Here is a 25,071-nt window from a genome sequence, read left to right as displayed (position 1 = left end):
CAGGTGGTGGTGTTCTCATGTGTCTGCTGCCCTTGCCCTACTAGATGGCAGTAGTTGTGAGTTTGGAAGGTGCTGTCGAAGGAAGTGGTGAATTCCTGCAGTGCCTCTTGTAGATGGTGTACACTGCTGCCACTGTGAATCGGTGGTGGAGGGAGTGAAGTTTTGTGGATGTGGTGCCAATCAAGTGAGCTGCTTTGTCCTGGGCGGTGTTGAGCTTCTTGAGTGTTGTGGGAGCTGCACTCATCCAGGCAAGTGGGGAATATTCCATCATACTCCTGACTTGTGCCTGGTAGATGGTGGACAGGCTTTGGGGAGTTTGGAGGTGGGTTACCCATTGCACAATTCCTAGCCCCTGACCTGCTCTTGAACTACAGTATTTATATGGCTAGACCAGTTCAGTTTGTGGTCAGCGGTAACCCCCGGGATGTTGATAGTGGAGTATTCAGTGATGTTAATGCCATTGAACATCAAGGGGCGATGGTTGGATTTCTCTTGCTGGAGATGGTCATTGCCTGACACTTGAGTGGCGCGAATGTTACTTGCCACTTGTCAGCCCAAGGCTGGATATTGTCTGGGTCTTGCTGCATTTGGACATGGACTGCTTCAGTGTCTGAGGAGTCGTAACATTGCTGAACATTGTGCAATCATCAGTGAACATACCCACTTCTGACCTTATGGAAGGAAGGTCTTTGATGAAACAGCTGTAGATGGTTGGGCCGAGGACACTATCCTGAGGCACTCCTGCAGTGATGTCCTGGAGCTGAGATGATTGATCTCCAACAACCATAACCATCTTCCTTTGTGCTAGGTATGACTTGAACCAGTGGAGAGTTTTCCCCCTGATTCCCATTGACTCCAGTTTTGCTAAGGCTCCTTGATGCCAAACTCTGTCAAGGGCAGTCACTCTTACCTCACCTCGGGAGTTCAGCTTTTTTGTCCATGGTTGAACCAAGGCTGCAATGAGGTCAGGAGCTGAGTGGCCCCTGGCGGACCCCAAACTGGGTGTCAGTGAGCAGGCTATTGCTAAACAAGTGCAGCATGATAGCACAGTTGATGACCCCAACCATTACTTTACTGGTGATCGAGAGTAGACTGATGGGGCGGTAATTGGCCGGGTTGGATTTGTCCTGTTTTTTGTGTACCGGGCATACCTGGGCAATTTTCCACATAGTTGGGTAGATGCCAGTGTTGTAGCTGTACTGAAACAGCTTGGCTAGGGGTGCGGAAAATCCTGGAGCACAAGCCTTTAGTACTATAGCTGGAGTATTGTCAGGGCGCATAGCCTTTGCAGTATCCAGTGCCTTCAGTCGTTTCTTGATTTACATGTAGTGAATCAAATTGGCTGAAGACTGGCACTGTGATGCTGGGGACCTTCGGAAGAGGCTGGGATGGATCATCCACTCTGCACTTCTCGCTGAAGATTGTTGCGAATGCTTCAGCCTTATCTTTTGCACTGGTGTGATGGGCTCCTCCATCATTGAGGATGGGGATATTTGTGGAGCCTCCACCAGTGAGTTGTTTAATTGTCTTCCACCATTCATGACTGCATGTGGCAGGACTGCAGAGCTCAGATCTGAGCCTTTGGTTGTGGGATCACTTAGCTCTGTCTATCACTTGCTGCTAATGCTGTTTGACATGCAAGTAGTCTTATGTATAGCTTCATCAGGCTGACACCTCATTTTTAGGTATGCCCGATGCTGCTCCTGGCATGCCCTCCTGCACTCTTCAATGAAATAAGGGTTGATCCCTGGCTTGATGGTAACGGTAGAGTGGGGGTTATACTGGGCCATGAGGTTACAGATCGTGTTAGAGTACAATTCTTCTGCTGCTGCTGATGGCCCACAGTGCCTCATGGATGCCCAGTCTTGAGGTGCCAGATCTGTTCGAAATCAATCCTATTTAGCACGCTGGTAGTGCCACACAACACGATGGAGGCAATCCTCAATGTGAAGGCACAACTTTGTCTCCACAACTACTGTGTGGTGGTCATTCCTACCGATATTGTCATAGACAGATGAATCTACGGCAGGTTGGTTGGTGAGGACGAGGTCAAGTATGTTTTCCCTCTTGGTTCCCTCACCACCTGCCACGGACCCAGTCTAGCAGCTATGTCGTTTAGGACTCGGCCAGCTCGGTCTGTAGTGGTGCCACTGAGCCACTCTTGGTGATGGATGTTGAAGTCCCCCTCCCAGAGCACATTCTGCACCCTTTCCACCCTCAGTGCTTCCTCCAAGTGGTGTTCAACAAGGAGAGGCACTGATTCATCAGCTGAGGGAGGGTGGTACGTGGTAACCAGCAGGAGTTTTCCTTGCCCATGTTTGACCTGATGTCATGAGACTTCATGGGAGCTGGAGCCGATGTTGAGGACTCCCAGGGCAACTCCCTCCCGACTGTATACCACCGTGCCACCATATCTGTCCTGCTGGTGGGACAGGACATACCCAGGGATGGTGATGGTGGTGTCTGGGACATTATCTGTAAGGTATGATTCCGTGAGGATGACTATGTCAGGCTGTTGCTTGACTAGTCTGTGAGACAGCTCTCCCAATTTTGGCACAAGCCCCCAGATGTTAGTAAGGAGGACTTTGCAGGGTCGGCAGGGCTGCGACTGCCATTGTCGTTTCCAGTGCCTAGGTCAATGCCAAGCCATATCAGAGGGCATTTAAGAATTCACCACATTGCTGTGGGTCTGGAGTCACATGTAGGCCAGACCAGGAAAGGACGGCATATTTCCTTCCCTAAAGGACATTGGTGAACCAGGTGGGTTTTTACAACAATCAACAATAGTTTCATGATCATCATTAAACTTTTAATTCCAGATTTTTATTGAATTCAAAATTCCACCATCTGCCATGTTGGGATTTGAACCCAAGTTTTTTTTATTATGCAGAGGATGCGGGCTTCGCTGGCTGGGCCAGCATTTATTGCCCATCCCTAGTTGACCTTGAGAAGGCGGTGGTGAGCTGTCTTCTTGAACCGCTGCAGTCCATGTGGTGTAGGTACACCTACAGTGCTGTTTGGAAGAGAGTTCCAGGATTTTGACCCAGCGACAGTGAAGGAACGGTGATATATTTCCAAGTCCTCAGAGCATTTCCCTGGGCCTCTGGATTACTAGTCCAGTGACAATACAACTACGGCATCGCCTCGCCATCAATGAAACGGAAAATGCTGGAAACGTACGACGACGTCAGCATCCATGGAAAGAACAGACAAATTTATATGTAGGTTGCAAACCATTGTTCAGAACTGTTCGAAAGAAGCGTCTACATCCAAAATGTTAACTTGTCTGATTTTGCTATGGATGCTGACTAAGCATTTCCAGTATTTCTGTTTTCATTTCTTTTCAAATAACTTTACTTTAGTGTTTCTGTAAGTAAGTTATAAATATTTTAAATTACTTTAAAGTAAGTATTTACCAATGCAGTTATTCTATGATTTCAATATTTTATTTGAAACTTAAATGGCAAGAAATAGGATTTAGAAAAGTTTTTGACTGTGGATATATTACTTTGCGGTCATTGCATTTTTTTGTTCAGGATTTTGTTTTGAAATAAAATGTTTAACTTCCCAATGTTGCTTTCTGTGATGTCTGATGAAACTAGTCCTTCTGTTTTAGTGAAGGAAGTACAAATTCTGTCACTATTCATACAATGTTAAAATGGAGTTCTGATGAAGAGTCGTACGAACTCAAAACGTTACCTGTATTCCTCTCTGTAGATGCTGTCAGACCTGCTGAGTTTTTCCAGCCATTTTTGTTTGTTTAAAATGGTTCACTTTATTTTGTTAGCTTTATAAATTGTTTCAACTACCCCATCCCCCCAAAAAACTGTTTGAAAATAGTTGGCTGTAACACATTCAGAAATCCAAAGTGTGTAAAGCTTTAATTGTGGAACTGTATTATAATTTTCATGGCGAGGATTTGGGGGAATGTGATTTCAGTGCATGCTTTTAGTTTTTTACTTTCAATGCTCCCCGCACCTCCGCTAGCCCACTACCACCCAATCAGTTTTCTCTTTTGGGGGTACTAGCTCTTGCTGCAGCCATTCTTCATACATGAGTCTAAATGATGAGTGTTGCAGGACTATTTTATCATGACTGACGTTGCAGCCCGACCCCATCCAGAATTGACCTGATGCACATGGTTTCCTGTGGGAGTTACTAGATAGTTATCTGAAGTGGGAACTTAAGTTACATTATTTAGTTACTTTATCTTGCTTTGCCATTTCTTAGTTGCTGATTCTTTTCCGCTACTAGCTGATATTAGCATTAACCGCAGTGGTTTGATGAAAGCTGCCTTTAACCACTAAAGCATCAGATGATTGAAACTTACTTGGTCACAGCCATACATCGAATTTAATCTAATATGGATATTTCAATGAAGCAATCAGGTTTCTTAATGATGCATTTTGTTGCTGGCCTTCCCTGTTTGCCTGGAACACGAGGTAGTTGTTTGCCTTCCTGCTACAACAATCCAGAAGGTGTTACCAGGCATCACAAGTCAGCTGATCTGCGTGGTTTCATGTTATACAATTTCTCCTGACCAAAATATAAAGACTATCCTCTGCTCTCCCCACAGTGCATCTTGAGTAGATGTGAAGGCAAAATGTACTTTATGCATCGCTAATTATTCTGTTAATTTTGTTTTGATCAAGTTTTACGACTGATAGTTAAGCTTTAGAATGGAGCTATAATTTGTTTAAGTATTCGGTTAGTAGGAAGTTTGTTTACAGTGTCCAAGTGATTGCTCCGTTCTGTTGTTCGCTGGAGTCTGGACTTGATCACTTCTATAACAAAACATAAAACGCTGAAAGACACTCAGCAAGTTGGTCAGCATCTATAGAGAGAGAAACAGAGTTAACATCAAATGTTAAAGCTGTCTCTCTCTCTCTTCACAGGTGCTGTCTGACCTGCTGAATGTTTTCTAGCAATTTCTGTTTTTGTTTTAGATTTCCAGCTCTGCAGTGTTTTTTACTTTTTATTATTTCCATTTTGGTTTTCTTTTCTGAAAATAAAGTTACTATAATGGAAAAGTGAAAGAATGCTTCTGTTTGAAATGGTTGGCTTATTGCATGAGGTGAACTACATCAATATGAATTATTAAATGTGTGATCTGCCAAAACTCCAAGATTCAACCACATTTTACACTTTTTTTGTATTCTTTCATGATATATTAATGTTGAGAGTGGAATGAAGGCTGCCAGCTGTTTACCAAACAAGCTAAGCTAAATTAAACAAGTCTCTTAAGTGCACTAGAGAAAACTGGGGTGACTGGGATGACATACACACTGAGAAGGCTTGTGTTTTTATTTTCTTTATGTGGGATGTGAGCATTGCTGGCAAGGCCGCAATTTGTTGTTCATTCCTAATTGCCCTCAAAGTTGGGGGTGAGCCACCTCCTTGAATCCCTGCAGTCCATGTGGCTTAGTTACACACCCAGTGCTGTCGGGAAAGGAGTTCCAGGATTTTGATACAGCCAGTGAAGGAATGGTGATATAGTTCCAAGTCAGGATGGTGAGAGTTGGAGGGGAACTTGCAAATTGTGGTAGCGTTCCCATGCATCTGCTGCCCTCATCCTTCTAGGTGATAGAGGTGCAGGTTTGGAAGTTATTATAGAAGGAGTGAGTTGCTGCAACACATCTTGTAGATGGTACACACTGCTGCCTCTGTGAGGTGGTGGAGGAAGTGAATGTTTTAGATGGTAGATGGGGTGCCAGCTGCTTTGTCCTGGGCAGTGCAAGCTGCTTGAGTGTTGTGTGAGCTGCACTCGCATCCAGGCAAGTGGGGAGTATTCCATCATACTCCTGACTTGTGCCTAGTAGATGGTGGACAGACTTTGGGGAGTCAGGAGGTGAGATACCCACTGCAGAATTTCAGCCTCTGACCTTCCCTTGTAGTTACGGTATTTATATCGCTGGTCTAGTTCAGTTTGTGGTCAGTGTTAATGCCTCAGTATGTTGATAGTGGAGGATTCAGGATTCATTGAATGTCATGAGAAGATGGTTGGATTCTCTCTTGTTGTGATGGTCATATCCTGACACTTAAGTCGCAGGTTACATCCGTACCATATATCAGCCCAAGCTTTGAATATTGTCCAGGTCTTGCTGCATATGGACATGTACTGAACATTGTGTGGTCATCAGCAAACATCCCCAACTCTGACCTTATGATGGAGGGAAAACCATTGATGAAGCAGCTGAAGATGGTTGAACCTGGGACACTACCCTGAGGAGCTCCTGCAGCAATGTTCTGGGGTTCAGATTATTGGGCTCCAACAACATTTTTCTTTGTGCTAGGTATTACTTCAAACAGTGGAAAGCTTTAACCCCTGACTTCCATTGACTTCAATTTGCTGGGGCATCATGCCAGCTTGGTCTAGTACTACCTTGATCTCAAGAGCAGTCACTCTCGCCTCACCCTCGAGTTCCGCTCTTTGTCCATATTTGGATCAAAGCTGTAATGAGTCAGGAGCTGACTGATCTTGGTAACCCAAAGTGAGCGTCAGTGAGCCAGTTGTTGCATTATAAGTGCAGCTTGTCAATGATACTTTCCATCACTTTGATGACGATGATCGAGAGTAGACTGATGGTGTGGTATTGGCAGGGTTGGATTTGTCCTGGGGATGGGACATACGGGTGCAATCTTTCACAGCTGCCAGTATTTTCACTGGAACAGCTTGGCTAGGGGCACAGCTAGTTCTGCAGCACAAGGCAGGGCCCATAGTGTACTAAACTGTATTGTGATATTTAGGTAGCAGTTTGCACTGCATGCAAGTAATTTTAAAATCTATAATTTAAAATGTTTCTTCTTTTCATTACAGACCTTGCACAATACAGCAGCTAACAAGAAATAATGTTTCAATGAGCAGCAACAGAGCAGTGAAATATCCCCTTGCATAGCTACTTTGACTGATTTTCTTTCCAAGCTTATTTTTAATAAATATTTTTAGCCTATTTTTTTTTCTTCACCCTGGACTGCTTTTTAAAAAAAATCCAGCTTAAGCCTGGTTCAGGTGTTTAATTTTGTTTTTATCCATTTGAACATTCACTTTGTCTTGAAACATTCGAGAAGAGACTTTCTGCTAATTTCTGATGCTCAAGCATAATGAATGGACGAAAAATACAAAGAGAAGTGGACCTTTTGCTGCTTTATAGTATTTTTAGAATAAAATCCGAAATGTAATCCGGTTAAAATATTTCAGTTGTACTCTAAGATCTATCCAGTGCTATGTGGCTCATCAGCCTTTCTGCAATTCATTACCACACAGTTTTTATGCGGTTATAAAAAGTTTCTCACTTCATCACCACCTCATTTTGGATTAAATGTTTTTTTCTATTTATTGTTTCTTAGGTGAGGACTTAATTGCTTCAGAGAGAGCAGCGGCACTGTGCAATGCCTGTGACTTGTCAGGAAAGTCTTTGTTTGTGCTACCACATACTGATCATCTCGTGGGATACATTATCAGGTAAGTGCTTTACATTTTTGACTATACCCCTCTTGCTAGACCTAAAGTTTAAATGTTTTCAGAAAGGTTTTCTTATAACCTTGCTTTTGGTGTACTAGTTTAAAATAATTGTCCTCCTAAGCTGTTGTTTTGCTTTAAATTGCAACTAAGACTATGTTTGATTCAAATGGGTTAAACATTTCCCCTGTTTTAACAATACTGTATCCAACACGTGAAGAACAATTTGGGTGTGTGGATAGTTTTTATTTTGTCTACAGGGGCTACGCGGCAGCTCCCTACTGAATGTCAATGGGCAAGCACTTAAAGCCGAAATCATACATGACACCTAGGAAGATGAGTGTGTTTTCTGGGTAGCTTTGTGCTGCTTATAACCTCATTGGGACCTCACCCGCGATGCCACACTGCTGCTCCATGCTGCTTTAACTTGTTTGGGATCCCTCATTTTATTGAAGTTCATGAAGCTGTTTAATAAAAAAGCTAATGGAATTCTTGGTTTCATTTATGTTTTATCTAGAGGTATAGAATATAAAAGTGAAGAGGTAATCATGAACCTGTACAAGTTAGGATGTTGTGTGCGGCATTGGAATTCACAATATAGGAAGGATATGGTGATCTGTTTTTAACGAGGGTGCCATAACGCTTAATCAGGATGCTACCTTCTATGAGGAGATGCTAATATGAATAAAACTTGAAAAATTGGAGCTTTTTCTAGCTGATTTATTGGTTTTAAAACTAAGAAAGGATAGGGCAGAGTAGCAGTTTAGGATCATTGGCACAAAATTTATTGTACGAGATTTGGAACTGAGGAGACGCTTCTTTCACAGACTTTTGAGGTTGGAATTGACTTTCATGGTTAGTGCTTGAGGCATACTATTAACATTCAATCTTAGATTAAATCGGTGCATGAAGAAAAGAGGGATTAAGGGATATGGTAACAAGGTGGGTAAATGTGATTAAGATTATTTGTTGAGTTGAGTGGTAAATGCTGACATGGACTGGTTGGGCTGAACATCCTGTTTCCATGTTGTAACTTCTATATATTTTTGTACAGTAGAGGTTTATGGAGAATGCCTATACAGTTCAGGTGGCTAAGGGTATCATATCAATGGGGCTTTGTCAGTATCACCCATGTCCTGAGATCAAATTGCAAATAAATTCAGTTTATATTCTTTCGGGGTCCTTCATTTAGAATTCCACAATCTTGGGGCTGTGTTTTTTTAATGTAGTTAAAAGCTCTTGAAGTTTAGCAGGCTGTCTTTTTATTTAAACAGTTTGCTTGGTATTCATAAACCATGTTAACTCTCCATTATGGCCTTAAACTGATAACCTTGTACCATGGCCAAACTAAGTCCAGAAAGAATTATGGTTGAATAAAATTAATGTTTCTAGCATATTAGTGTCTCCCACAGTTTTAATATAATGCTTCATTGCTGATAGACTTTGCTTGCTGGGAAGTTGATGTTAAATCATATCAAGTATTTACATTTTTATTGCATTTTTTTACACATTAACAATACACATTTTTGTTTTGTCATTTTGTAGGTTAGAGAATGCTTTTTATGAGCATGCACAGACATATTATTACACGGAGATCCGGAGAGTTAAATCTCACAAAGAATTCTTGAACAAGACAACTCATCAGGTAAGTAGAGTTGAGGGCATGGGCAGGGGAGTGGAGTGGAAGTGGTGGCATGTCCTGTCATTCCCAGTCTGAATGCATTAATACTTGTATGGTTTCCTCTGATTTAGGGTGGGGACTGTTCGTTTTAGACTAGCTATTGTTAATAATGTAGAGCACTAGATGGTTGGGAGTATTTTACAAAGCTGTAGCTCTGATGCCAACCACAGTTCAGCATCAAAATTTCAAAACTTCTCCCTGGCCTTAGACATGAGAGTTTTCACAGAATGCTTACAGTTACTGCGTAGGAGGAAACCATTTGTTATACTTTACTGCAGCCCAAAGTAACTCCACCCTGATCCTTTTAAATTCCTCCTGTTCAATTTATCCCATTCCCTTTTAAATGATCTAGTCTCTGTCTTAATCACAATTTGTGGTGAAATATCCTATAGCCTAATAGCCCTCAGTGGCAAAACCATCACCACCTTCCCCATTTGCCCACCAGTGGATGCCATCTTTTACTAGCTACCTGCACTAAAGCCCCCAGATTTCTCTTGCTCCTTTGTCTCGATTCCACTTCCATTCACCATGTTGCTGTCCACTTGGCTTTGTCGGAAATGCTGGGCCTCACGTGTACCTCGTTCCCCAGTCTCCCTCCCTCTTGCCTGTCTGAGCCCCAATGACCTAACTTCTCTCTTCTCACCACTCCCCAACCACTCATTCTTCTGGTTCCCAAACAGCTGTCACTCTTTCCCTACTCCCACTAAACAGCCAGTGTTATTTTTGGTCACCATTAAATACAGGCTGGCTCTCTGCAGCAAGTGGATGTGAGGTGACACTTCTGTGGCAGCAGCATGTAATGGTTGGTGTTACAGAGCAGTGGGAATCCATTCAAACACACACTTCTAGGCAATCTGGTAGGGGTGGCAATCTTAATTATGATTGGAAGAGTAGTCAAAGGGTTGTTTTGCTTTGTTAATTGCATTACATAATTAGATGTTTTGGAAAGCTTCAATCATTGACTATTTTATATAAAAGGGTTCAGTTATTACTAAGGGATCTCCCATGCACCTGGTGTTGCTCAGTGGGCAACCTGGGGTCTGGAGTACAAAGGCCAAGCATGCCTTTTTAAGATCAATGATGTGCACATTTGCTATTTGAATTCCCATAATGGAAGTAAATTAGAGGCAAGTTAACTGCTTGAAAACTTCAGATCCAGATCAGTGGCTTTATTTTGTAAATTATTTTGCATCTGTAGAGAAATGGGACATATGGGAAGCAATAATAAATTATTTGGATTTATTACTTTGGGGCTGTGTAATACCTGTTCATTTGCAAACTGTATATCAAAGTAATTTTGGAATTATTGCACTTCATATAACCAATTAAAACTCCTTGGAAATAATTAATACATTAACAGCATGCATCTAAAATTGAAATGTGACCCCATTGTGGAATCTATTCACAGTTAACAGGCCAGTAAGCAGTGCGTTGCATTGTACAATCTGATTAGGTCAGATCTTTCTGATTTGATGAATGTCAACATTCTTTCTTTGTAGTTTAAACATGTTCCTATTTTTTGATAGCTTTTATTTGTGAGACATCAATTCAAAACGGCTTTCTTCAGCGAATTGAAACAGGACACACAAAATGCATTAAAGTAAGGCTTTTATTAATTGGTAATATTCTTAGTTTTTGTTATATTTACTATTATAATTGGTTTCTATTTATTTTGTCTAACTGTCTGGGTTGTAATTGACCTGAACAAAAACCTGACTGGGGGAGGAAAAATTATTTGTCGTTTTTTTTCCCATTATTTTTTTCCCCAGTTTTAGAGGCAGTGGCTTGTTCATGAGTGGTAGTGGATGCAAGAAGACGCCCAATAACTTACCCAAGTGACAGTTGATAAGTCAGCCTACATGGTGATTGTCAAATACCTATTTGAGGTGAAAAGGGGTGTATAACAACTAAGAACAGATCAGCCCTCAATGGACATTCAGTCTAAGGGGCGATGAGATGAAATGAAATTCTTCACTATTTATATCTGTATTGAAGTCATTGTAAACCAGCAATTAATCTTGGAACCTTTTGGTTTAATGTAGCTCATTACCATAGCATTCAGTATATTTAATTACTTCCAAATTGGGGAATTTTTTTGATTTTAATTACCTCCAATCATCTTTCATTCTTCACTAGAAGCTAAATCATTTTCATACTTTGGAACTTGTGGACCTTTGCAGAGAAATAAACAGGAGCAACTATAAGTTCCATCTCTATCCAGTGAACAAACATTAATAAAAACGCATGTCTTCATTCAGAGTTTGGAGTGGAAATAGCATTCAGCTTTTCATCTTTTCAGTTGCCAACGTGACAATTTGTTGCATCTTCTCTCCACTCTTCTAGCACAATGCAGAATTAAATTAGTATGTTTGAATGTTCGGCTTTGTGTTATGTCAGCATTACGCCTGACAAAAACTTGGCAATTGTTATAACACTGCTTCCTAACAAAATACTTGCTGAATGTTCATTCTAACCGCGTCGTACCTCGGATATCTGTTTATTTGAAGGTATCTTCATTTTCAGGAACTACAGAACGGCCTATAACCTTGTACATGAACTGAGAGCCCATGAGACCAACATGCTTGAAATCAAGACCATGGCTGGATTCATCAACTATAAGGTGATTATGCAAATGATTAATTATAGTGTTATTTTGCCAGCTGATTATGGAGTTAACCACATTGCCATAGGTGAATGTAATAGTTAGAAGTAACTAATGTTTATTTATTACAGCAGTTTTGAAACTTTCTGCCTGCTTTTCAAAAGAAAGCAGTGGTATTAATCTTGAAAGCATTGAAAGGTGACAAAAACAACTCTTTTGTAAGTTAATGTGCGGAGAATCTGCAATCTAATGACCTTGTGGATTTTTAACGTTTGAGTAGTCTGTTTTGAAAATCTAGCATCTATGACACAATCTCCATTGTTGCTTGCCTAGTTCATTTTAGTTCTATTTTATCTTGCATAGACCAGTTTCAAATTCTATAGCCTGTTTTACTATTTGATGCAAGCATGTATTCTATCATGAACTAGATGTTCCTTAGGAATGTGCTCAATTGGAAATTATTATAATTGCTTTTATGGAAAACAAAAGTAAATAGTGAAGCAAGCATTCAGTGGTTGGATAAAGTAAAGTTGGGAAGATTTATATTTTTCACTCAACGGTTTATCTCTAATTACTTTCAAAAATAAAATTCATTTCATTCATTAATATATTGCCTTCCCACTGTAAGCTGAACAAAATTTCATCTTGTGAAATTTTGGCCAGGAATCTGGTTTAGCAAGTTTTATTTAAACAGTAACAAGGGAGCACAAGTACATCTATTTAAAGCATGAGTCGTGATTGATGTATTTACTTGCTTTGATGTGGTACCAAACCTAAAACAGAGATAGGAGTTAGGATCACAAACAATTTGTGAATATTGTGAGTGCCTGGAATACCTTGGGATACAATTGACAAGGGTGTGAAGATTTCATTTTTCTTTCTGCTTCTTCCCCCACCACCCCTCACCAGATTTGTCGTTTATGTTTCCAACACAATGCTCCATTGGATGCCATCGCGCAGTTTCGTAAGCATGTGGATTTATGCAAAAAGAAGATAGGAAGTGCAGAACTGGCATTTGAACACACAGCCTGGATGTCTAAACAGTATGATCCTAGTGAATTTTTGACTTGTTATTGTTCCCTTTACCATGGATGGTTATGTGCATAAATTGTGGTGTGTGTGATAAACAAAAGTTTATTTCTTTATGTGCGTGTTCCTCACCTACCACTATTTATAGATTTATTGATGAAACCAGCCACTGGATGTTTTCTGGGAACTTATTTGTAATGCTTCCCTTTCTCCCCTTTGTAAGATTTCAAGCATTTGGAGATTTGTTTGATGAAGCCATTAAACTTGGCCTCACAGCAATTCAGACCCAGAACCCTGGCTTCTATTACCAGCAGGCGGCATACTATGCACAAGAACGCAAACAACTGGCGAATCATCTCTGCAATCATGATGTATGTAAACTTTCCAAGAAATATGGGGTCAAGCTATCTATGGTAGTTTGTGATTTATTAATAAAATGTGTTCATGCTCCATTATTTCATAGAATGTGCTTTGCCCTGCCATTGTGAGCCATTTTTTGAATATCAAATTTGTGGCTGGTTAGAATATAAGATTGAAATGTTTTTTTTACTTATGCTGAAGGTACTCATAGATTTTTGTGTGGGGAGGGAAGAGATCATTAACCACGAGGAAATAAATTTGTGGCTTAAATTAACTGTTTCGAAGGATTTAATTTGTGTTTCAAGAGAATTCTATTCTAAAACATCACCTACTGGAGGGAAGATTTCTCTTTATTGAGCATTTGACCCATGCATATTTTTGACTTTACAAAGACAGTCAGTGGGATCACAGCATAGTGCATAATACTTCTGAATTACTTAATGCTTGTAACGTCAGGTATGTGAAATCCATAGGGCAGAATTTTCTGCCTGTCGGGCGGGCGGGCCCGACCCAATTGCCGGCAGCTGCGGAGCTGATTGCCGCCAGCGAAGCGAGCCACACTGCCATTTTATGTGGGCGGGCCAGTTAAGGTGTGACGTCCACCGGGAAGTGCTGTGTGCTCTCTGTGTGGACGGGGGTGATTTCCTAAAATCAAGAGTGCGCTCTTTCGCGCATGCGCACGAAAGAGCGCACATCCCCCTGAGGCTAAGCGCAGCCTCAGGGAGATCGCTTCGACTTTTAAAACTATTAAAAATAGAGAAAAGAAAAATCCCTTACATTTCCCCTCATGTGACAATGTCACGAGTTGGGACATGTTCATAATTCACAGAATAACTTCATTACAATTTTTTAAAACCCTGCATGAAACCTCATCCCACCGCTGGATGAGGGTTCATGTTTTCTCTATTTGTTGCCAGAGCTTCTGGCCTGCCCGCCAGCCTTAAGGTTGGACGGGCAGGTCCTTTAATTGGTTACATGATCCTGTCAATGGTCTCAAGTGGCCATTGACAGGACGGCGGGTCCGCAGCTGATTTTGCTGCGCCCCCGCCTTCCTGAAAATTTAAAATGGGGCAGGATGACATCGGTTCTGCCCGACATCATCCTGCTTCATTTTACGCATCGGTGAGCGGGCCCCACCCTCTGCTCACTGATGGCAAAATTCTGTGCATAGCATTTGTTTGTATCCTAAATATTTTGTAAATTGCAATAGCTGTATAGTGGCACATTAATTTTCTTGTGCTCCTGCTATCCATGTTCTTGATTATTTGCAATCATTTTGTGACTAATGGTAGACCCGTGCAAGTTAGGCCAGAGTGTTACTTTCTTCACTCACCTTCGCCAAGCTCTTGCAACTTGTAGAGCACTGATCTCAAAGAGCTACCGATGTGGCCGTTTAAATGAACACCTGCAGAAGCAGAGCACTTTCAGATTCAAACTTATTCCACTTGCCTTGTTTAACATGAATGTGTACAGTTTTGGCCCCTGTATTTAAGAGAGGATATACTGGCAGTGGAGGTAGTTCAAAAGAGATTCATTAGGCTGATTCCTGGGATGAAGTGGTTGACTTATCAAGAATGGCTAATTAGGTTAGGCCTTTATTCATTCGAGTTTAGAAGAATGAGGAGTGATCTTATTGAAACTACAAGATTCTGAGGGGGCTTGACAGGGTGGGTGGATGTTGAGAAAATGTTTCTACTGGTGGGGGAATCTCGAACTGGGTACATAGTTACTGAATAAGGGGGCACTCAATTAAAACTGAGATGCGAAAGAATTTCTTCTCAGAGGGTAGTGAATGTCTGGAATTCTTTACCCCCAAGAGAGTTGTGGAGGCTAGATCACTGAAATATCTAAAGAGGAGGTAGATAGATTTTAAAAAACTTGGGGAGTTGAGGGCAATGAGGAGCTGGCATGAAAGAGGAGCTGAGGCCTGGGGCAGATCAGCCATGATCTTATTGAATGGCGGAGCAGGCTTGAGGGGCTGAATGGCCCACTCCTCCTATTGCTTATGTTCTTATGTTACCTATTAAATTTAAAATCCATTCCACTGAGGAGGCTGCCAAATAAGTCATTGGGGCTGAGGAATAAGGAAAGGATATGGTTGGCAGTTAAAGGAACATTTTTATCCAACTGAGTTCAAAGGTCTTCGATCTGGAAGATTAATTGTTCATTCAGCAGTTCCAGCTCCATTTGATTTTGCTGGGAAGAGCTGGGCAACCAAGGAATTTGCTGATTTGGAGAGACCAACAGGGGGATAGAGACAGGATATTCGGAGTCCAGCAGCAATTGTTCATACAGTTTAGGTACTTTCAGTTATCTGCAGGTGACTTACCTCCTGGTGGATTATCAAGGCTCCACTCTATATGCACATGGATGCACCTCTGTTGCTTTGCTTATTAACTAATGTAAAGCATATCCTAGTTCCTAAGTAAGGTCCCATTTGGGTGTGTAACTGAGATGCATATTGATAGCTACACGTGAATTGGAGTACTTCAGTCCAATGTCTATAAACTATTCAATTTATATTGCATGTTTATGTTGAGAGTCCATGATATTTTGTAGGCTGCCAGCAACTTAACTGAATGTAAAGCATTTAAGATTGAGGGAGTCAAATGGAATTCTCTTGTTTGACATTTTCACATTTTGTCACTTGAAATATTTGAATGGATAGTTTCTTGTGTATTTATTCTGTTGTATTATGTTTATTCTTTGTAGTCCTCTACCACCTATCCTAGTCCTGACCCGTTGGAGACGCCTGCTGGAGTGTTGGACTTTTTTGGGCAAAGACCTTGGAGGCAAAGTCACCAAAGTAAGGCAAGAATTACCATCAAAATAATTTAATGAAGTGAAAAGTTTTGGTGTGTGCAAACTGTGATCTAGGAAAGATTTTTTTTTTTAAATCTTATGGTCAAAACATGATGAATTCCTCTCATTGCTCTTAATTGCCCTAGTTTTAAATGTATGTTCTGGTCAGAGATGAAGCAAGTTTAGTGCGTTTGTTTGGCTTGTGAGGCTGTCCCAACATGCTCAAAGTGTTCTGTCACCATTAGTTATTGTGTATTTAATTATGTGCCACTGCTGGCCAAGACCTCATTGGCTCATTGCTTAGATTTTATCAGATGTCAAAAGTTGTTTTGTTAACGAGTCAAACCTCTAAGCTATATCATAGCTCAAAAAAAGCCTTTCATGTTTTTGTTGAATCTGAAAGCCCTGTTATTTACTAAAAGAAGGAAGCCACAGGGTTTATGGTATATATCAAAAAGATTTTAACACAAAAATCAATCAGATACTTTAAAGATATTAAAAGTACAATGAACTCGGTTACTTGTAATCTAAACCAAATTATTAAATCACATTTCCTTCTACCCCCATTGTACTTACATCTCCAATAAACTCAAGTCAAATACTTATCAAAAATTGGAAGATTAGCCACTTGATCTGAGTACTGCTTCGAAGATTCATGTAAGGGTTGAGATTTCTTGGATCCTTTGTTTACACCTGGCAAAGGTGTCACTTCAAGCCTTTTCCAACCTCCTTATGTTTGCAAACTCTCCGTTCAGCTCAGGTATCTTAAGTGCAACCACCGTGGGTCAGAACTGTCCTGGTTCTAATACTCTTTTTAACTCTGGAGTTTGCATCTAAAACTCTCACTGTCCTCAGCTTGGCTATGCTTGAAGTCCAACTTGCTGTTTGGAGTAAAAGCAAAATATTGCAGATGCTGGAAATCTGAAATAAAAACAGAAAATGCTGGAAAAATTCAGCTCTGAAGAAGGGTCATACAGACTCTAAAAGTTAACCATGTTTCCCTCTCCATAGGTGCTGTCAGATCTGAGTTTTCCCAGCATTTTCTGTTTTTATCATCTCTGTTAAAAGTCCTTCAGTTAACAAGAGTTTTAAACTCCTTTAACCAACACACAAAATGTCAACTAAACTCCTTAGAGAGATGCTTTCTGTAACCTGCTTATAAACTTAAAACTAAGCTGTTCAAACACAGAACCACCCACAGGGACTACTTGCCCTATAATTAACTTCTTGACCCTTTTTTTTTATTAGTTACCTCCCAGGCAACTTGGTTACACAATCATTTACTGGAAACCAGCTGCTTTTTTTTTTACCAGAAATCAGATCCTAGAGAAACCTAATTCTTGAAGGGACCAGATGGATTCTCCCTTTGCTTCGATGGATGAATGTTCAGCAAACTATACTCTAGGCTAATATTGTCTCGTGTGACACTAGGCCCTGTCTTGATTTGTATAACCAATTGCAAATATTGCACATGAAGTCAGTGTTGGAAGGATGGATGGACATCTGTGTTTCTGGGATTTTGTCTTGCCACCTGATGTTGCAAATAGATCTCAGACAGTGAAGATGAAATGCTTCTAGTTGTTTTATGTGAGCTGGTAGGTTGTCCAAGTCTCGCATCCATAATGAAGTCATGTAAGAACCACTGCCTGGTAGGCTTTGATCTTTGTTCTGAGACAAACTCCATGCTCTTTACAAATTTTGTAGTGAGCCTGCAAAACGCTGAACTTGCTTTTGCCAGTTGATGGTTGCTTTCGTCAGCCAACGAAGTGTTATTGGAGAGGATACGCCCAAGTTAGCAAAACTTCTAGAATAGAGGAGTGTGTTGTTGATAGTGATTGTAGGGTCTTGGAGTATGTGGCCAGGGGTGGGTTGATTAAAGATCTTGGTCGTCTTCAAAATTAATGTCCGGCCAAAGGCTAGGGCAAAATGATCAGTAAGCAACTGAGTGTACTTGAGTTTGTGTTATGAGAGCTCAGTTGTCTGAACAAGCGCTCATTCAGTAGCTGTTCAGTAAGCTAAGAGGTTGCCATCTGTCCTGAATTTAATGTGTACCCCTGTGTCAAGGTCTTTGAGTACATACTGGAGCATGGCTGAGAAGTATATGGCAAACAGAACCGGAAACAATGCACAGCCTTGCTTAGTGGGCGTTGATAACAGGAAAGGCATCCAATGACATACCACTTTGCATCATGCTGACCATCGTGCCGTAGTAAAACGAGCGAATGACACTGATCATCTTTTCAGGGCAACCATATTTGCACAGGGCCTTTCTGGTTGACTGTGTCAAGAACTTTGGTCAGGTCAACGAACACCATATTGAGGGGCCATTACCCCACGTGAAATATAGGGTTTTCTCCCCAAAAGCACATGGGCCATCACATCACATCCAACAGACATCTCAAAGCACTTTTCAGCCAATTAGGTACTTTTGAAGTGCAGAGGAGGTGATGGTATAGTGGTATTGTCACTGGACTGGTAATCCAGAGACCCAGGGTAATGCTCTGGGGACCTGGGTTCAAATCCCACCATGGCGGATGGTGGAATTTGAATTCAATAAAAATCTGGAATTAGAAGTCTGATGATGACCATGAAACCATCGCCGATTGTCATAAAAACCCATCTGGTTCACTAATGTCCTTTTAGGGAAGGAAATCTGCTGTCCTTACCTGGTATTCCAGACCCACATAAATGTAGTTGACTCCTAAATTCCCTCTAAACAAGGGCAATTAGGGATGGGCAGTAAATGCTGGCCTAGCCAGCAATGCTCACATCCCATGAATGAATACAAAAAAGGACTTATAGGAACTTAGGGAGTAATAAATAATAACTCAGTACTTTTTTCTTTCAAAATTTTACTAACCACTTTTCCAATGTTTTTAAAGTCTTAAACAAGAAAGGTTGTATGGGGAAGTATTTCATCACCCACAAGTTATTGAATATCAAAGACAGTTAGATTGTAGTCTCTCTCTTCTAAATGTTGAATCTTTACCGCCCTCCTCCCCCAAACTCCCATGCCCCCCATCCCCAGCACTCCTGAGATATGTTGTTTACAGTCTACTTTGGACTAACAATTAGATCAGAGTCAATTACATCAGAAAGCAACCTGAAATTTTGTGATAAATGACAATCCACAGATATCACATAGGAAAGCATCAATTGCATGTGTTACGTACCCAGCTGACCTTTAACGTTTTTCTGGTCTGGATATCTTTGGATCAGGATTGGGATAATTTTCTGGCTTCAAAGAAAACTATTCCCCAAGATTATTATGGACTTCGCTTTCATGCACACAGGTTGTGAGCACCTCAAACCTGTTTGACAATTGCAAAGCCTGAGGCTCCTCCGCTACTGCCTACTTAGTCCCATTATCTGCCTCACTGACAGTCACATCCTCCTGTCCCTCACTGCTGACCAAAACAGATGACCCTATTTTAAGAGGTGTGACTGTCTTCTGGAAAAAAGTATCCAGGTATTTCTCCCCCTCCCTTATGTTGCGCAGTGTCTGCTGGAGTTCTTTGAGTGACAAATCAATGGGTGAGGCTATTCAGTGGATATATTTCATGTGTATTTTGAATAAAGCATTTTGACAAAGCTTTGCTGTGGGCCTTTTCAAGAATTGTGGAATTCATAAGCCATGTTACCAGCCTGAAAACTGGCAACAGAAAGCAGAAACTGGTGATAATGCAAGATTGATATGGGGAGGGACAGCAGAATAAATATGTTTGAAGAACCAAATTGAATGCTATAATAGGCCAACATCATTGTAGTTGCATTGCACGATCTGTTACAATGCTAAACAGGCCTGAATGGTACAAAATTCCCTGTTTTTTTTTCAGTTATCTTTCTATTCTTAGGAGGTTTTAACTCCTAATCATTGCCAGTGACCACTAGTGAATGCCTAACACCTTACGTAGAGGATCCAGTTGTGCTTTTGATGTTGCTTGAACAGCCTGTCAAAATTCACTCACTAACGACTCACCTGGAGGCTCTTGGAGGAGCTGATGGTTACCGGTGGCCAGAGAACCTTGCTCTGCATGAACCTTCAGGAGACCATAACTAGAGAAGACATTAGACAAAGCTCTCATTACCAAAGACATTTCCTTTGTACTTGGGACATGCTTGTTTTCTTTTGTGGAAAACAATCAGTTGGATTGAACAGTTCTATTGAAGGTCTACATTTGTTTATATTTGATTTGAATGGCGTGAGTCTGTAGTTTTGCTTAATTATTTTTGGTTGTCATGGGGAAATTGAATAGAAAGATAACTTCAAAAAGCAGGGAATTTTGAACACCAAGGTCTGTTTAGTCGTGTAACATGGATCATGCAACAATATATTAAATAGTTTGACGAGAATCACAGATAAGGAAACTTATGCATCCTCTTTGGAAAGGATGAGAAGAAAACTGTAAATTCTGGAAATGCATTGGAGGCATGAATCTAAAATACAGGCACACTAGGCTGGGACTCATGATCAGAACTGCTGTCTAAAAGAGATCATCATTTATAGTAGGATATTAAACAAAGATCAGAAGTACAGAAACATTAATAACCTTCAAACAGAACCAGTAGCATTTTTTGTTTTTTAAATGAATCACAGAATTATTACAATGCAAAAAGAAGCCATTTGGCCCATCATGTCTTTGTCGACTCTCAATGAGCAACTTGCCTAGTTCCATTCTCTTCATAATCCTGCACATTTTTCTTTTTCAAATAACATTTAATTCCCTTTCAAATGCTTCAATTGAACCTCCCTCCACCACAGTCTCAGGCAGTGCATTCCAGACCCTAACTACTATTGCTTGTTATACTAATTACTTTAAATCTGTGCCATCTCGTTTTCGACCCTTTTCCGAGTGAGAACTGTTTCTCCCTATCTGTTCTAAAGGAAGTTTTTTAATAGCATTTTGGCAATGGTTTCATGGTCATTGTCAGACTTTTAATTCCAGCTTTTTATTGAATTCAAATTTCACCATCTGCCATGGTGCGATTCGAACCCTGGTCCCCAGAGCGTTAACCTGGGTCTCTGAAATACTAGTTCAGTGACAATACCACTATGCCACCACCTCCCCCTTCTCCAGTCTATCTTTGTAATTGAAGTTCGTCTTCTCAGGAACTATTATTGTGAATCTTTTCTGCACTATCTCTAATGTCTTCATATCCTTCCTAAAGTGTAGCAGCCAGAACTGAACACAATACTCAAGCTGAGGTCAAACTAGTGATTTACACAAGTTCAAAATGCTCAAAGGGTTGTGTATTATTGAAAGCACATGATGGATGTAAAGTTAAATATGTACAATTTTAAATTTGTTTACCCCTTTTAAAAGATAATGATGGTATGTTGAGTGCATTTTGTTTTTAGAACTTTTAAGGTGATAACAATGGAAATGAGAAATCGCCCTGAGTTCCTAAAAATTAATGCATTCCATCCCCACGGCAACAGTGGTTGTCATTGAATTTGAATGGGCTGCAGTGTAACTGAAGCCCAGCTTTTACTAATGGTGAAATTGTCCCACTGTGATAGTATGACCACCCAGTAGGTTCCCCCCACTCTATTTCTTTCCAATGCCGTTGATTGTTCACATGTAATGGATTACAAACTGTCTTATTCAGGTATTGAACCACCAGATCCTGAGAAAGAGAAAGTTGGCATCCTGGCCCTTCAGCTCAAAGAAAGAGATGTTGACCACTCTGTAAGTATACTTTTCCTCAACGTAGTCTACAATGAATACAGTATGATTTAGACACCAGATTTAAACTATTTTGATGTGCAGGAACAATACCTGATTGCGAGTATTATTAATTGTCAGGAATTGATAATTACCCTCCTGAGCAATGCAGTGGCTCAATTCAAGAAATATAAGTGTCCTCGAATGAAGAGCCATTTGAGTGAGTAGTGCACGCCAAATAGTTTTGGAACCAGAGCTGGCTCATGCTGGCCTTTTTGAATATGTTTTTGAGCGGGTTACTTGTCTGTGAAAACCATTTGTATGTCACAATGCTGTTCTGTGTTGACAGTGGTTCAAATGGGAGAGGAGTATTATTATGCCAAAGACTACAGCAAAGCGTTGAAGTGAGTACCTTCAGTTATCTGTTATGTAAAATTAACTTAAAAGACAGGCATGGCCACATTTTAACGTATTTCAAGTTTCCGCAACTATATTTGCATCACTGCACTGCTGTATTTTTGTGTAATGTGTATGCCTTTGTACTTTCAGTGCTGGTGTGATATGAAACATTGTTCGGTGCACAAATTTCTGTGTAATTATTTCCAAAATTGTGATGTAGAGCATAATCCAATATAAAGACTGTTTTATCTCCAGTCAGTCCAATATCGGAAAACATCTCTCACTGTAGGGACATGATTTGTTTATTTCTAACACCTCTATCTGGATTATCTGGGTGAATTATTAAAGCTCAAATTCTGGAAGTTCTTCAGTCCATTCCAATGGAAACTGCATGGGGTTGCCTTGTTTCCTTTTCTTGCTTGTCTCTTAACAGACATTGTTCTGAATTAAATTTTTGTTTTTTTTTACTGAAATATATGTAAAGAAAAACACCTGATTTGCTGTATGCTCAAATGTATAAATGCAGTAAGAACTTTCAACCTGTAAGTGTTTATAAAAATATGTATAAATCGAAAATGTTCAAAAGGCATTTACAAAAACTTTTAACGTAAATATTTTTTTGCCAAATTGGACATGCTAATGGTGTTAATTGATGCAATTGGTAACGCTCCAGTTTTGTTTACTTGGTTTCATTTTTAAAAATCCAGTTGTATCAACAACTGTAATTCAAAGAATTTATATTTAAACATAGGAGAAATTTGTTGGCCTTAGCATCGCTTCCATGAGGGCAAGCAGTGCCATGGGCTTTACCTGTGTTGTCAGCATGATGTGCTTCATTAGTACCATTGAAGAACATCATGAGCATCACACAGGTAATAGCTCAAGTCACTGCCTGCTCTGGTGAAATGGAGGTGAGTTTGCGTAGTGTTGCTGGAAGTAGCACTATGCATGCACATTTTTCCACCTACTGTCTTATATTTTAAGGATCTCTCAAAGTGCTTCATCTGGTAGCTTATTTTGAGCAGAAAAATCAAATGAGATACTCCATGTATTTATCTATGATAATTATACTGAAGTGCTGTACCGGTAGATGGGTGAATGGGCTGCCTTGCTGCTGGTTTAATGAAGTGTTGGCACCAAGAGGTTCTTTCTTATGCAGTATGTAACACAAAATACTATGCAGCTCATCCTGTTTAATTTGCATTCCATAGAATGTCAGCAACTATTATTCTTGAATTTAATTTTGGTATTAGTAAAACAGATGAAATATTACATAGGTACTAAAATAAAGCAGGTGCTGGATTGAAACACCGAAAAGAATTATACGAGAAAGTGCCCTTACTGCAAAATTGCAATATTTCCACATGGAGTCATAGAGTCACTACCACACATCGGCTTTTCCGTCCATTGAATCCATACCGGCTCCCTGTAGAGCAATTCGGTCAGTCTAATTCCCCCACTCTATGCCCATAGCTCTGCAACTTTACTTTGTTAAGTATCCACACTGTTTCTTTTTGAAAACTTTGGTCTCTGTTTCTGCCACCCTCAGCAAGTTCCAGAATATTAACACTTAGTGCGTATGTTTTTTAAAAAAAGTATTCCTCACATCTGCTCTGCATCTCTTGCATAAAATCTTAAAATTTATTGCTCCCTAGTCCTTGCATGATCAGCTGTTGGGAAAACATTTTGTTTGTCTATCAATCTAAAGTTATCATAAGCTGCTGCACCTCTATCAAATAGAGTATAAAAATAGGGGAGGCTTGCTATAACTACAGGGCATTGGTAAGACTGCATCTAGAGGACTGCATACAGTTTTGGTGTCGTTACTCAATGAGGGATATACTGACATTGAAAGCAATTCAGAGAAGGTTCACTAGGCTGTTTCTGGGAAGAAAGGATTATCCTGTGAGGGAAGATTGAGCAGGTTGGGCCTGTACTCATTAGAATTTACAAGAACGAGAGGTGACCTTGTTGAAACACGCAAGATGCTGAGGGGGCGTTTCCCGACATGGGGGAATCTAGAACTAGGGGGCACAGTTTGAAAATAAGGGATCCCCTTTTAAGACTCAGGTTGATGACTCGGGGGGTGGTTAATCTTTGGAACTCTCTACCCCAGAGAGTATTGGAGACTGGGTCATTGAATATGCACAAGGCTACATTAGACAGATTTTGATCTACAAGGAATCAAGAATTATGGGGGAAGGCCGGAAAGTGGAGTTAAGGCCACAATTAAGTCAGCCATGGTCTTATTGAATGGTGAAACAGGCTCAAGGGTCTGCAACTGCTCCTATTTCTTACATTCTATGTTCCTTCAATCTCCTTTCCTCCAAGGAGAATAACCTCAGCTTTTCCAACCTAGCCTTGTACTAAAATCTCATCCCAGAAATCATTCTGGTAAATCTCCACTGCATCCACTGAAGGTCCTTCACAACCTTTCTAAATAGTGGGAACCAGAACTGGATGTAATGTTCTAGCTTGGCCTAACCTGTGCTTTATACAGGTTCAACATAACTTGCTTGTTTTTGTACTGAATACTTCCATTTATGAAGTCCAAGATCCCCTATGCTTTTTTAATTACTCTGTGTGTCTGTCACCTTCAAAGAGCCATGCATATGAACCCCCTGTTCCCTCTGTCCCTGCACATTCTGAAGCTGTATGATTGTTTATATTGCCTCTCCCACTCCCTTCTGCCAAAATGCATCATCTCACACTTGTTTGTCACATCTCCAAGTTGGGTTATCATTGGCAAATTTTGAAATTTTACTCTTTCAATATCCAAGTATGTATAATATATAAAGCAGTGGTCCAAGCACGAACATTGGAGGACACTATTTTCTACCTTCCTTCAGTCTGAAAAATAACCATTTATCGTAACTTGCTGTTTTCCATTCTTAAGCCAATTTTTTATCCAAGCTGGTACTGACCCTCCTACCCTGTAAACCTCAATTTTGTTAACCAGCCTTATATGGGGTACTTTGTCAAATGTTTTTTTAAACTCCACATAGACAACATCCATTATATTCCCTTTTTCAGCCTTCTTTGTTACTTAATCAAAAAAATTCAAATAGATTAT

At 40.4% G+C, this 25,071-nt stretch overlaps 1 protein-coding gene across 3 annotated transcripts in view; it reads left to right on the top strand.

Annotated features, from left to right (window-relative positions):
- Nucleotides 1-25,071, top strand: part of trappc11 (trafficking protein particle complex subunit 11) — an 88,431-nt gene that overhangs the window by 16,701 nt on the left and 46,659 nt on the right. For all 3 annotated transcript variants that reach the window (XM_041186424.1, XM_041186425.1, XM_041186426.1), the window contains exons 5-14: nucleotides 7,348-7,462; nucleotides 9,005-9,104; nucleotides 10,667-10,740; nucleotides 11,664-11,760; nucleotides 12,652-12,785; nucleotides 12,995-13,142; nucleotides 15,844-15,937; nucleotides 21,544-21,623; nucleotides 21,741-21,819; nucleotides 21,949-22,003. In XM_041186424.1, coding sequence (XP_041042358.1) covers nucleotides 7,348-7,462; nucleotides 9,005-9,104; nucleotides 10,667-10,740; nucleotides 11,664-11,760; nucleotides 12,652-12,785; nucleotides 12,995-13,142; nucleotides 15,844-15,937; nucleotides 21,544-21,623; nucleotides 21,741-21,819; nucleotides 21,949-22,003 — 976 coding nt within the window. The remainder of the gene's footprint in view (nucleotides 1-7,347; nucleotides 7,463-9,004; nucleotides 9,105-10,666; nucleotides 10,741-11,663; nucleotides 11,761-12,651; nucleotides 12,786-12,994; nucleotides 13,143-15,843; nucleotides 15,938-21,543; nucleotides 21,624-21,740; nucleotides 21,820-21,948; nucleotides 22,004-25,071) is intronic.

Source organism: Carcharodon carcharias, chromosome 4 (assembly GCF_017639515.1).
Source record: "Carcharodon carcharias isolate sCarCar2 chromosome 4, sCarCar2.pri, whole genome shotgun sequence".
Classification (NCBI taxonomy): domain Eukaryota; kingdom Metazoa; phylum Chordata; class Chondrichthyes; order Lamniformes; family Lamnidae; genus Carcharodon; species Carcharodon carcharias.
This window is presented reverse-complemented; position numbering and strand designations above follow the sequence as displayed.